The 12,578-nt window shown below is 38.1% G+C and overlaps 1 protein-coding gene across 1 annotated transcript in view; it reads right to left on the reverse strand.

Annotated features, from left to right (window-relative positions):
- LOC127645266 (PEX5-related protein-like) overlaps positions 1–12,578 on the reverse strand; it is a 64,666-nt gene that overhangs the window by 26,077 nt on the left and 26,011 nt on the right. The window contains exons 3-9 of the mRNA XM_052128828.1: positions 11,966–12,178; positions 10,877–11,006; positions 10,151–10,241; positions 8,861–8,947; positions 5,752–5,871; positions 2,931–3,074; positions 1,035–1,105 (exon numbers count right to left, since the gene is read on the reverse strand). Of these exons, the coding sequence (XP_051984788.1) occupies positions 1,035–1,105; positions 2,931–3,074; positions 5,752–5,871; positions 8,861–8,947; positions 10,151–10,241; positions 10,877–11,006; positions 11,966–12,178 (856 nt within the window). The remainder of the gene's footprint in view (positions 1–1,034; positions 1,106–2,930; positions 3,075–5,751; positions 5,872–8,860; positions 8,948–10,150; positions 10,242–10,876; positions 11,007–11,965; positions 12,179–12,578) is intronic.

Below are 12,578 nucleotides of genomic sequence, written 5' to 3' on the forward strand. Positions count from 1 at the left end.
AAATTTCAAGTGAAATACAGTATGTTTATCTCTAGTCCATTAAGAAGGGTTTGGAAGCCATCTCCCAAATTCTGTTGCCATCTTTTGGAGAGATAAGTATTTAATATTTTAAAATCAATCAATATTGGTGCAACGTCATTCTTATTTCTACGATTTTCTTTTCTGTAAAATGTGTAAATCTTTTAGCAATCTGCCACCCAGAACAAAACCTGGCATGGAGCAGGTTAGCCGTGGAGCGTAAATTAATATGGTGATGAACAGCGCTAAAGGCAGACCCATGTGGTACCTATAGGGTTGATGCAAACTTAAACATTTATTTGGCTAGATACCTAAAACGGCTTCATTGTACAGGCCCCTGGTGTCTAGCTGGTCGGGATCCTCAAGCAAACAAAGGATTGTTTTGATAGCGCCACACAGTTTTTCCAGGGAAATCATCCTGCGAATAGCTTACTTTATTTTCTCAGCAAATTAAGCTGGGATAGAAAAGTTTTTTCAAAACACATAAGCTTTAATTGTTTATTAAGTAATTTATTTTTGAGCTGTAGTGTTACAGAGTTGAGCGATTCACAAAAAAACTCCCTTGCGTTCTCTGAGAAAAAAACATTGAGGAAAAATGTTGGGGCTGAATACTTTATCAACTGTACTGATTGGAAAGTTTGCCACTGTGCCTGGATGGTTATCAGTATAGCACAAACCATACTGGATATAAAAAAGAAAGTACGTTTTTAATCCATTCTTTTTATAGACCCTACTGTGTTAAACAGCAACGTGACTATTTGAATGGTCTTTCACCACGCAGATGTTCCAATGATTAGTGGATTTCAGGAGGAATCTGAAAAACGCTGCCCTTGCTGCTTTAGATTTGTTCTGAGTGTCTGTAAAGCATGTAATCCCCCATAAAAGGGCTTAATGCCCTGTATTTGCAACACTGTATTTGCAACATCATTCATGCTCTGAGAACAGAGCATTAATGCTTCTCTGGCAAACATCAGACTCGAGCATTAATCACAATACCCTCATGAATGTCTACTCACCTCTGAAGACAAACAATGGCTGCCTGCTCATTCTCATTCTCTGCTTGTGTGGTCCCCAAAACCTGCCAAGCCTTTGAAGAGGGGGAAAAAATACTTACAAAATATCACAAAGTTATTAGAGCAAAGCAGAAATAAAAAGGCTGAGCATAAATAGCTCAAAGGTCCCCATAAGAACAATGTTCAATTACTGAGGCTGCCAGTTTTTTAAACATATTGTTGTTCCCTCGCTTTATGTGCTTGGCCAATGCGATTCATGGCGTGCCACTCAGGGTATGCCAACAATGGACTCTACTATGGTTTTTATTACAGTTAAACAGGATCATATTCATAAGCCATCCCAGAGGTTTACACCACCTGTCTGCCACCACCTTAGCTCATAAAACATGGGAAATTTCATTAAATGTTTGACAGTGCTGACTGAACAATAATGAGATATAAAAAAGGAAGGCAGGAAGAAAATGGATTTGCACTGGCTATCACATTTACTGGCTTTGAGCAGTTAAAGCAGTAAGCCGGTCACATATAATCTGTTTCCTTATCTATCATAAGCAGGTGAGGAAACATAAGATACTAAATAACCTGAGCTGCATTGCAGTCTACAGCTTACATATGCAGTCTTCTAAGGCAGCATCCTAACTAAGAACTCATAAATTACTGATTTTGAACATTCTACATAGGCAGCAACTCAACCACACTAATAGCCAGTCATAGACTTTGGGGGACACTTCCTCTCTATATTCATATTAGTGGTCGCTCAATGTATTTCCACCACGCCATTTTCAGTATTATGTCCTTGCTTTAATGGTGCTCTGCATGGTAGACTCAACTCACAAGCACATAAAGCGAGGGAACAACAATATGTTTAAAAAACTGGCAGCCTCAGTAATTGAACATTGTTCTAATGGGGACCTTTGAGCTATTTATGCTCACCAAATAGCTTTGTTAGAATGTTGCTACTAACAAAACGCTGTAATAAGCTTTCAGTTACATAGCACAAAATTATATTGTGTAAAATAGTAAATTTGTAATCAGATTTACCAATTGTTATCCATCATTTCCAATGCTCAACTGACAATTGCAATGTTAGCATGTTGCTAAGCTAACAACACTATACAATAATAAGCATACAAATACACAGCACACATAAATATTGGGTAAAGTAGTCAATTTGTAATTAGATTGAACCATTTTAGTCAGACTTTTCAGTGTTTAACTCACAATTGAGACGTTAGCATATTGCTAAGCAAACAACACAATACTCTAATAAGCATACAAATACATTGCACACATAAATAAGGGGTAAAGTAATCAATTTGTAATTCAATAGCTTTTTCCACAAAAAGAAGTTCTATACATTTTTGCCCAAAAGAAGGTAACTTAGATATCTTAAGTGTATTTTGGAATAGCCTTTGTGTTAGCAGTACAAATATGATGCCTCAAATGCTGTCTAGTTAGCAAGGTTCCCACACCTTTTGACCCATGAATTTCCATGACATTTCCATAACTTTTCAAGTTGTTTATGATATTAGATAAGGATTTGTCAAATATTGTTTAGACCTTCTAGACTTTTAAGTATTTTAGAGCAGAGCATAACTAGAAAAACATATTTTTACTATAGAAATTTCCATGATTTTTCCATGAATACTTAATATTGAATTAATTTCAATTACTTTTACAGGCCTGGAAATCACATATTTAAAAGTCCCTGATATTTTCAGGTTTTCCATATGAGACCTGAGGTAGGCAGCTCACTCTAGGTTTTGGAACTGAGCTAAAATATAAGGCAGAAAAGAACGCACAAATGCTCAATAAATCGGCTGGCAAGAAACTGTAAGGAAGAGAGTGTGTGTGTGTGTGTGTGTGTGTGAGTGTGAGATTACTTTTGGTGGTTTTTACCTCTGAATCTTGAGGGTCTTGTAAGATGGCTGCCTCCAGCAGCAATACAGCACTGTTCAAATCCCCATCTGTGCACCTATGCAGCCCCCCCTCAAAGGCATTGATGGAGTCTTTAAAGGGGTTATTACTGTGGAAACAGTAACCCTGCAAGCAACAGTACCGAAGAACAAACACAGCCGTAAGCCAAGGTGAAAGAAAACAATCAAACCATGAGTAAATATCATGTATATTTTAAGAGAGTACTTGAGTGAGGGACTAAATGTAATCCTTTCATAAATCTGGAGAGGTAGATGGTGGAGTGTTGATAATTGGATCACGCTGAGGTCTTTAATATTGCAGTGAAAATTGCAGTTGGGCTAATCAGACTCAGAGGTGGCGTGGTGATACATTTTACATTTACATTTACATTTATGCATTTGGCAGACGCTTTTATCCAAAGCGACTTACAGTGCACTTATTACAGGGACAATCCCCCTGGAGCAGATAGGGTTAAGGGCCTTGCTCAAGGGCCCAACAGTGGGATCTTGGTGGTGCTGGGGCTTGAACCCCCGACCTTCTGGTCAGTAACCCTGAGCCTCAACCACTGAGCCACCACTGCCGAAAAGGGCACAGGAACTAAAACTTCACATGATCCACTGCAAAGTCATATGCCCAACATTCACACTACAAATACTATCACTATACAGGACACTACACAAGCAACTAAGGCACTTTTTAAGTTTTGTATGTAATTAGTGGTGCATGCAAAGGACCTAACAGCACCAGGACTGTAGCTATTGGGGTGATCCTAGGGGTCCAAAGTTCCAGAGGGCCCACAACAAATTCTGAACTGTATTTTTTAACAGGAAAGGAGCCCAGAGCATACAACAGCCAACATGGGGCACAGGTTACCTTACTACAGCCCTGCTCAGCACATAAGTCATCCCACAACATTTGTGCTACAGAAATTAGTGATGTTGGAAATCATGAGGGTAACTGAGTAGAGGTGTGCTATTATTTTTCTAAACGATCAGATTTACTGAAAAATCCCATTGACTTGCGCTGAAAGAGGCATCCAAGTCAAATCTAGGGACCAGAATATCAAAGACACTTGGTGGTGAGCACTTGGTCCAACCATAACACCACAACAACCACCTAGCAATACCCTAGCAACCATAGTAAGGCCACAAAACCATCCAGAACACCCTAGCATTGTAGCAGATAGTTTGGCAAGGACCACTCACATTTTCTTCAGAAAAAGTAAAAATCTTGTTATGAACTCCTTATGACCTTATAAACATCCAATCTTCTCTCAAATGAAGAGTCTGAGTGATTAATCAGTGAGAGCAGTTTTTGAGTGGTTCCAATAATTAATCACATAGCTGTAACAGAAACTGCATGTGCTGAAATATGCAAATCAAAGTCAATGCTAACAGGCTCTGATTAATCAAGCTGTTTTTCTTATATAGCTACATCATAGGCTCTAGATGTAGTCTTTATCTGCATGTTCTCTGCCATAAGTTTGGGACCACACAATGATGGAACATGAGAGAGAAGTTTAGATAAAAGAGCACATTATCTGACATCTGGATTCTATAAACTTTGAAGTGATAATCTACCTCTATATCACTTCTGCCATCATAGAATGTGTAATACTGAGAGCTTGAAACCAGTTGTTATGAATTAATGTCCTACCTTTTGGGGCTTTTCCACTGTATGGTACAACTCGACTCAACTCGACTCTGCTTGCTTTTTTGGGGTTTTCCACTGAGGATAGTACCTGATAATATTTTAGTACCACCACGGTCGAGGTTCCAAGCGAGCTGAGCCGATACTAAATGTGACGTCAAAACCCTGCAGATCACTGATTGGTCAGGGAGAATTGTCACTACCAGCGTCACTGGATTTCCGACATGCGACATCAACCTGATAGTTTTAAAGTTAGCAACAGCGATAACAGTATCATTTGTTCACGTGACTTTCAAATTGTGAAAAAAGAAATGGCTGTGCGCAAAGCCACACATGGTCAATGACCGAGGTGCAGACGGTCCACTCGTTAGTGATGAGCGAAACTAAAAAGGAAGTGTCTCAGCTGTTGGCCGCACGCGGCTACCACCGAACCTACCAACAATGTAGGGAAAATTAAAAAAAGGTAATAGTGACTACAGAACCATCACGGAAAAGTTGAAGTGGTTTGATCCAATGGACGCTATGTAAAACGGCGAGCAATGGGAGGAAGAGTGCTCTGGACTGATCCACGATGGAGGATGGTAAGTTTTGTTACGTTAACTCTATACTCTGCTTGAAAGCTTCACTTTATTTAGTTGACCAGCTACTGGAAGCTTGCTTCTAAAACAACCAGGGCAATTTAACTGTTACACTTGTGTAAAATCACCATGCAACAACTGCTTTATGCAACACAATGAGCTAGTAGCTAACAGCTACTAGCTCGTGTTTAAGATGATGTCACGGCAGTAAAGGTGGTGCAACTATGACGATCAGACTATAATGCCACCCACATTGAGATGGCACTAAACAGCAGTGGATATACAAGCTCAGAAAAGTAAAGCGAGTAGAGTTGGGGTGAGTCAGACCGTAATGTGCAGTGGAAAAGTGCCATTTGATTGGTTAACAATGATCAGAGTGTTTTCTGATCATTATGTAATGTTCCACAAACCATCTCCTTACTTGCCGTTAATCTTTTTTATATTATAATGTCTTAACTCACATAACACTGACTACAGTGTCATCTCTTTGGATAACAGTTCATGTATAAGCGTAAAGCGTAACGTCTTCTGATTGGCTGCAGAGTAATGTAGAGCGTTCTGATTAGTTGAGATACCTTTTCAGTTGGTGAGATGTTGAGTGGAGCCAGTCCTTCACTGTCAGCATCGTCTAGCCAGTTACGTCTCGCCAGTTCCTCCCACTCAGCCTGCATTTTATCCCAGAACTGGGTGTCTGACTGTGGGAGACAGGTCAACATCCCTTTACAACACAACCAATACAGACACACTGTATAATAAAAAAATGAGGCCAAAATTTAGTTTTTATTTCTGTTTTATTTACAGTGTCCTTTCAATTTAGTTGAGAGTTTACAGTTTTATATAAATGTCTATATAACTGTAAACACTCAACTAAAATGAACTGTAAATTCTGTAAGATAACATTTATTTAGTTTTCATTTTAGTTTTTTTTTTTTACAATAATAAAAATACCCTGTAGAGCAGGGCTTGACTGGGAAGAGAAATCGGCCCGGGATTTTACATGGCAACTGGCCCAAAAGTTGTTGAGCGGGGTGGAGGGTTCATACAAAACTTGTTGTGCGGGGAGCAATATAGAAAGATGCTACATGGCATCTACAAAATGCTGCTTAAACATTGCCGTAACCCAGCTGAGAATACTAAGGATACACTTTACAGCATTTGAAAGGCTGGATTTGTGTGTTTTACTTTTTCTATTTTAATTTGGTTCTCCAGTTTTATAAGAACATATTGTTTTTATTTATAAAAGCTGCACTGATATTTGAAGCCACAAGGTCAAAAGGTCAGAGCCATATTCATCTTCTTTATGTATCTACTCGAATGTTATATGCAAGAAGCACACTTATGATTGGATTACAATGACAAACTTCTACAACCAGTACATAGTGTATTGATTTATTCACTTAGGTTTACATGTCAGATCACATGTTTGTTATAGATTTAAGTCTGAGAAAATTCCAGTTACAGTCCAGCATAGACCCCAAGGGGAAAGTATTATCATAAATGTCTCTTTTGGACTGTGTCTGCATTTGTGTATATCTCTGTGTGGTTTTGTCTTCAACATGTTTGGATAACTTGGATGGTAAAGTAAGACATAATAAACAGTCTGCCAGTCACTGTTGAAAAATAATCCTGACAGAGTGATAAGGACCCCAATGCAAAGCGGATGTCACCCAGATATCACCCTGAAGGTTTTTTTTTTTTTTCTTTAATGACCGACTGAATGTCAAAAATCTTGTTTTTTACATTGCTACTTACAAAATAAATAAATATACATTAAATGTCCATTTCTGTTGAGTTGAAATTCTTTTAATTATGTGAGAACAAAGAGACCAAACCATACAAGAGACATGAAACCAGCATAGCTATGTAGGACAACAGTTGCCTGGGACAATGGTCAATTATACAAAATATATCACAACAAATAGCCATGATTGACTGATCAGAATCATGTATTCCAGTGAGCTGTGTATAGTATAAGTATTTAAGTAACATTTAGCAGTTTCCCTTGTGAGTGAAATTAATGACCATAATCTCATAAAATCTCATACGGAGACCGTAATGGCCTCAATGTCAGTAGAGATGTAGATCAGCTACTGATCTTGTCAAATGGAAAATCACCAGAATGAATGAGTGCAATCAGCTTTCTTCACTCAGATCGTTCACCTGGCTCTTATATTAGCATGAGCCTGTGAACTCCATTTACGCAGAATGACTAAGATGTAAAAGGACTTTTCTTTCATTGCTCTGTGCATTTGTGCATGGCTTTTGAGTATGTTTTCCACCTGCATTCTTTCTTTTTTTTCTCTAGAAGTACAGCATGAACGCCCCAGTTCTAAAAGCATCATTGACTAGAATATCTTGGTGTTTTTGTTTTACTTGGCAGCTCAAATTAATCTTGCAACACACAAACAATGACTTAAGCTCCAACTAGCCTCCTCGAGTTGAGTCACTGAGTATTTGCATTAAGGGGAAAGAGGGAGAGTGCTGCATATCATGTGATGAAGGTACCAGCTAGATGGGTCAATTAATCACAAAATATCCTGCACACACACATTTGTATGATTGATACACTGGGTAAATCAAATAGAACGCCTCTACACGCCTCTGTTATCAGCCCAATATAATATGGATGATCAGTCTTTTCCTAGATTGTCTGTTTCATTTAAGCACTTCTGTCACCATGACGAAGAAGCGTTGTGCAGAGGAAACACCACAGGGGATCTTTAAAGTAATTCATCTATACACAAAAATCACTTAGTAGCACAGACAGCCTCCATACCTGCTGTACAGATTAAATTACTGTTTCTTATGTGTGAAATTATCAGCTTCTTATTCAATAAATATGTCCTGTCTCTGCCTCATTTTTAGTAAGCACCAGACATAAACATTAGTCACTGCAGAAACAAAAACACAACTTTACAATAGCATGTCTCCCAACCTGGACAGACTGGTCTGTTTTCTGGTTTAGAGGGCGTTGGGGCACTTTACAGCATGGTCAAGCAGGGAGACCAGCTAGATAGTCTTGAAACAGTTAAAACCAACAAATCAGTCAAGGCTGTGTACTGCGCTGATTTAAGCAAAATAAATCAGAAATATAACCCATGACTCCTCCCCTTCATGGTGCAGATGACAAATTTCCAATGCATCACCTACATGCAAAACATAATAAAGAATTCTGCTTTAATATTAAACTTTATTTTTTAAGGATTCTGATGCCATGAGTTACATTGTACCAGTTACTTTGATAGTTGATTTCCATAGTAAAGTATAGGAAACTTTATAGGAAGTATAGGAGTCTCTGTTGGCTTTTACCACTTTTCTTAATTGAGCACATCACTTGAAAATGGATGTCTAATGAATATTACTGCTCAATAGCATCTCTGGATGTGAGACAAGGGAGGTAACTGCTGACATCATCACAAGCCAGCCTCTTTAAGATGTCATTTATGTTGATGCTGCACTCTTCGGCTAAAAATACACCAATTATGCAGTCTTACCTTACAGGGTGTGTCTGACCGTACAAAATGCAAGAAAATGCACTTCCCAGGTGGGCAGATACATTGTGATTAAGCCCTTAGGTAGGAAGATTTGTTTGACAGCAGAGAAAACTTCCTCTAAACTTTTCAAATGAATGAATTACTGAGATTTTCTCATGTGTTTGTGTGTGTGTGTTGTAGGGACTCTCACCTCCACAGCAGCCTTGGCTCGCACAAACTCCTCCTCTAATGAGTGTTGTCTCCCCAGTAAAGTACTGCCCAGCTGGGGCCTTTGCCACTGTGCACACAGATGGCAATGCACGCACACACACACACACACACACACACACACACACACACACACACACACACACACACACACACACACAAACACAAACACACCAAGAGAGAAGGTCAAACAGCAGTTGCTTGCTAAAACTGACTTTGTTGTTAGATTATGCTAAATTGGTAACTTTGAAGTTACGGGCAATATTACTTTTTTAGCATACTGTACAGTACCCCCAAAAGTATTTCAACTAAATAACTTGCAGAATATCAAACCATGTGCTATCCGCGAAAAGATGATGACCTTTTCTTAAAACTAACTTTACTTTTCTGAACCAAAATTGACTGACTTTAAACATGTCAAATGGAAAAATCCTCAAGAAAAAGGTATCGACATACTTTTCTTGCTCCTTGAATACATACAGTAAGTACACAATTTAATAATTCATTTAAAAAAAGTTTTCAAACATACTTTTTCTGACTTAATTATTATTATTATTATTACTTTTTTTTGTATATAACTTTTCAAATATCATGCATTATTAAGTTGAAAATTATACTTTCTTAATGTTACTCCATTAAAAAAAAACTATATTTGAATCCTCAATAATATTTAAGAAATAAGCCCAGCCTTTCTTGGACGATAAGTAAGTCGATGCTGAAATCTGACAAACAAAGACTTTTTTTTGGTGCATTACAAATCCTTTGAATCCAACTTCAAAGAACAACTTTGTACCTTTCCATCAACTGCACCTTAGAAACATGGAAGTCCTTTTATAGTAACACTTTGTATCTGTCAGGTTACAAAGATGTATGGGTACAGAAAATGTATCTCTCAAGAGGAAGACTACCTCTCACTATTTGGAGTCTAGTACCCCAAGCATTTGTGTCTTTATATAATGGGACAGCTCTGTTTCCCCAAAAGAAAAAAGCATTTATTAATTAGTTAGTTAATGTCAGTAAATAAAAATATAATTGTTCATTGTTAGTTCATGTTAGTCCATACTGCAAATGTTAAGTAATGTTAACAGATACAACTTTTGATTTTAAAAATGTATTAGTATATGTTTAAATTAACATTAACTAAGATTGATAAATGCTATAAAAGTATTGTTCATTGTTATTTCATGTTAACTCATGTTGTTCACTAATGTTAACAAATGAAACCTTCTTTTAAAGTGTTACCGATCAAAGTATCATTCGTGTGTCTCTGTACCTGAGGGGTGGGCCCAGGGTCTGACTCTGTGCTAATGCTCAACTCCAGGGCACTATGTCTGTTAGAGAAATCTGTCTTAAAGTCTGCAGACCTGAAGAGGGAGAGATGTCATGGATGATCAATGTTCTTATTGCTTGCAATATTGACAATAATGTACAAGAAGAAACTGAATTAATCAATGGAAATAAATAATCCAAATCTGACATCGATGATGAATTATGATGCTCTTAAAATCGGACTGTTGTTGGTTTGTCTTATATAAGCAATAGATGCATTCACTCCTCTGCTAGAAGCAGATGGATTCCCCACAAAACTCTCTAAATAGACAAACTATTAGCGGTCAAAAGTCACATACTTGACTGCTGCAAGTAATCTGGCCACATCTTAGTGCACCTATACTAAACCCTGTTGAAAAGTGTTTTGAAAACTGGTTTACTGGTGTTCCACATCCCCAACAGGACTTTTGAAGGGATAGTTCCCCCAAAAATGAAAATTCTCTCATCACTTACTCACCCTCATGCCATCCCAGATGTGTGTGACTGTCTTTCTTCTGCAGAACACAAACGAAGATTTTTAAAAGAACATCTCAGCTCTGTAGGTCCAGAAGAAAGAAAGTCCTACACATTTAAGTTGTCATGAGGGTGAGAAAATATGTCAATTCTGTAATGTGTAAGTGCACTTGTGCAATGTAAAAATATACTTATATTGGGGCAGTGCTGAGCATACCACAGAAGCTCACTGGATGAATGGTTGGAAGTGCACCTCTTCCTCTCCGATCTCCACTTCCTCCCTTCATTCAAGGCACTGTCTGTGTGAAGGCTCACATCCTCCCATTTCTCTAGGGGTGAACTGCTCACTAGAGACAGGATGGTAAGCGTGCAGCATGACAGGAAATAAAACCATCAGACTGTCATAAATTCTAGGCTATTTTAATGAAACAATATTTCATAAGGTAGACTGAGCCACCCAGAAGCAGATAAGGATTTACAGTAGCTAATAGCTCAAGACTAGAGCCTAAAGCTCACACCTGATTAAAGCAGTTGGGCTGCTGAATAATACAATTAGTACAACAGGAAAACACTCCAGTACATTTAGCTTACAGTAGCTTAAGGAGCAATCTACTGGAAATTAACTTTACAGTGCAAGTTGTTTATTAATTTTTCAGAGGATTAAGATAAGCCAGCATAGTGTTTCATTCAAAACCACCTCTAGTGTAAGCTTCAGACACACAATAGAAAGTGACTTCATATCTACTGTGGAGCGGCAGTGTCATGAAAGCCACAATTTTATGTGTTTATTAATCAATTTGCATAATTTTCCACCATTTCAGTTCCACTAAATACATTTTAATAATACATGCTAAACTTGAGTGCTGCTGCTTAAGTAAATGCTTTCTGATGAAGTGGTCAATGACAGAAAAAACGATGTGCAAAAATCTAATTACACTGAGAGCCTGGATTAAATCAGCTGTCAATTTAATCATAAGCACCTCTTTAATTGATTAAAAGCAATAACACAAATGCAGGCCTTTTCATAGATTATTTAATAAATTGGCTCAAAGGGTTTTTGAATAACAGTTTAGTTTGTTTGTATCTAGGTTAACTTAGGTAGGTATTAATGCAAATATTGTCCTTTTACATGGTGCAACAAATGAATCAGACTTCAGATTTATGAAATGCAATCTGTTAGTTTGCAACTGGGCCAACTGAGTTGGTAAGGAATAGTCATTATTTTTTGCAAATAAAGTCTAGGGAACCTTGCTATAATGTACAACTAAATTGACTTAACAAGAGTAGATTTAATGAAGAGCTATACCTGAATCTAAAGAGTCTCTTTCAGGATTGAAGGGGCTGGGAGAAGACGGCTCTGTCTCCACCTGGATCAGCTCCGTCTCTTCAAACTTCTTCCTGCGAAGGTTGCTCTTAGAGAAACCATTCTTACAAGACCCACGGGGGCTCCATCGGTCCCAGGTCCACCTCCTCTCACACGGTTCACTCAAGTCCACCAGATCTAATGTTGTGGACAAGACTAGAGGAGAAGGAACAACACATTAACAACTAAACTTTTACATTTTCTGAGAAAAATGTGAGTTGGGCTGACATACCCAAAACTCGCTCCCACAAGACTAGAGTTTGCTAGGGTGTTCTGGATGGTTGCTAAGGTGTTCTAGATGGTTGCTAAGTCGGCTTATGTTGCCAAGCCTTAAGCCCGGTGCATATTCTGCAATTTTGGCCACGATTCTGCCATCTGAGACAAATTTCGGGAACCCTAAATGATTTCTGGCAAAATTGGTAATGTTCACTGACAACCGATTAATAGACTTTGCAATGATCTTTAGACTCCAACGAAGTTCTGGAAGTGTCAGAAATTTAGAATTGCAGCCGTATAGTGTGACTGCTATTAAAAAAGCCAACATATATTTACACAT

This window comes from Xyrauchen texanus, chromosome 6 (genome assembly GCF_025860055.1).
Source record: "Xyrauchen texanus isolate HMW12.3.18 chromosome 6, RBS_HiC_50CHRs, whole genome shotgun sequence".
Lineage (NCBI taxonomy): Eukaryota > Metazoa > Chordata > Actinopteri > Cypriniformes > Catostomidae > Xyrauchen > Xyrauchen texanus.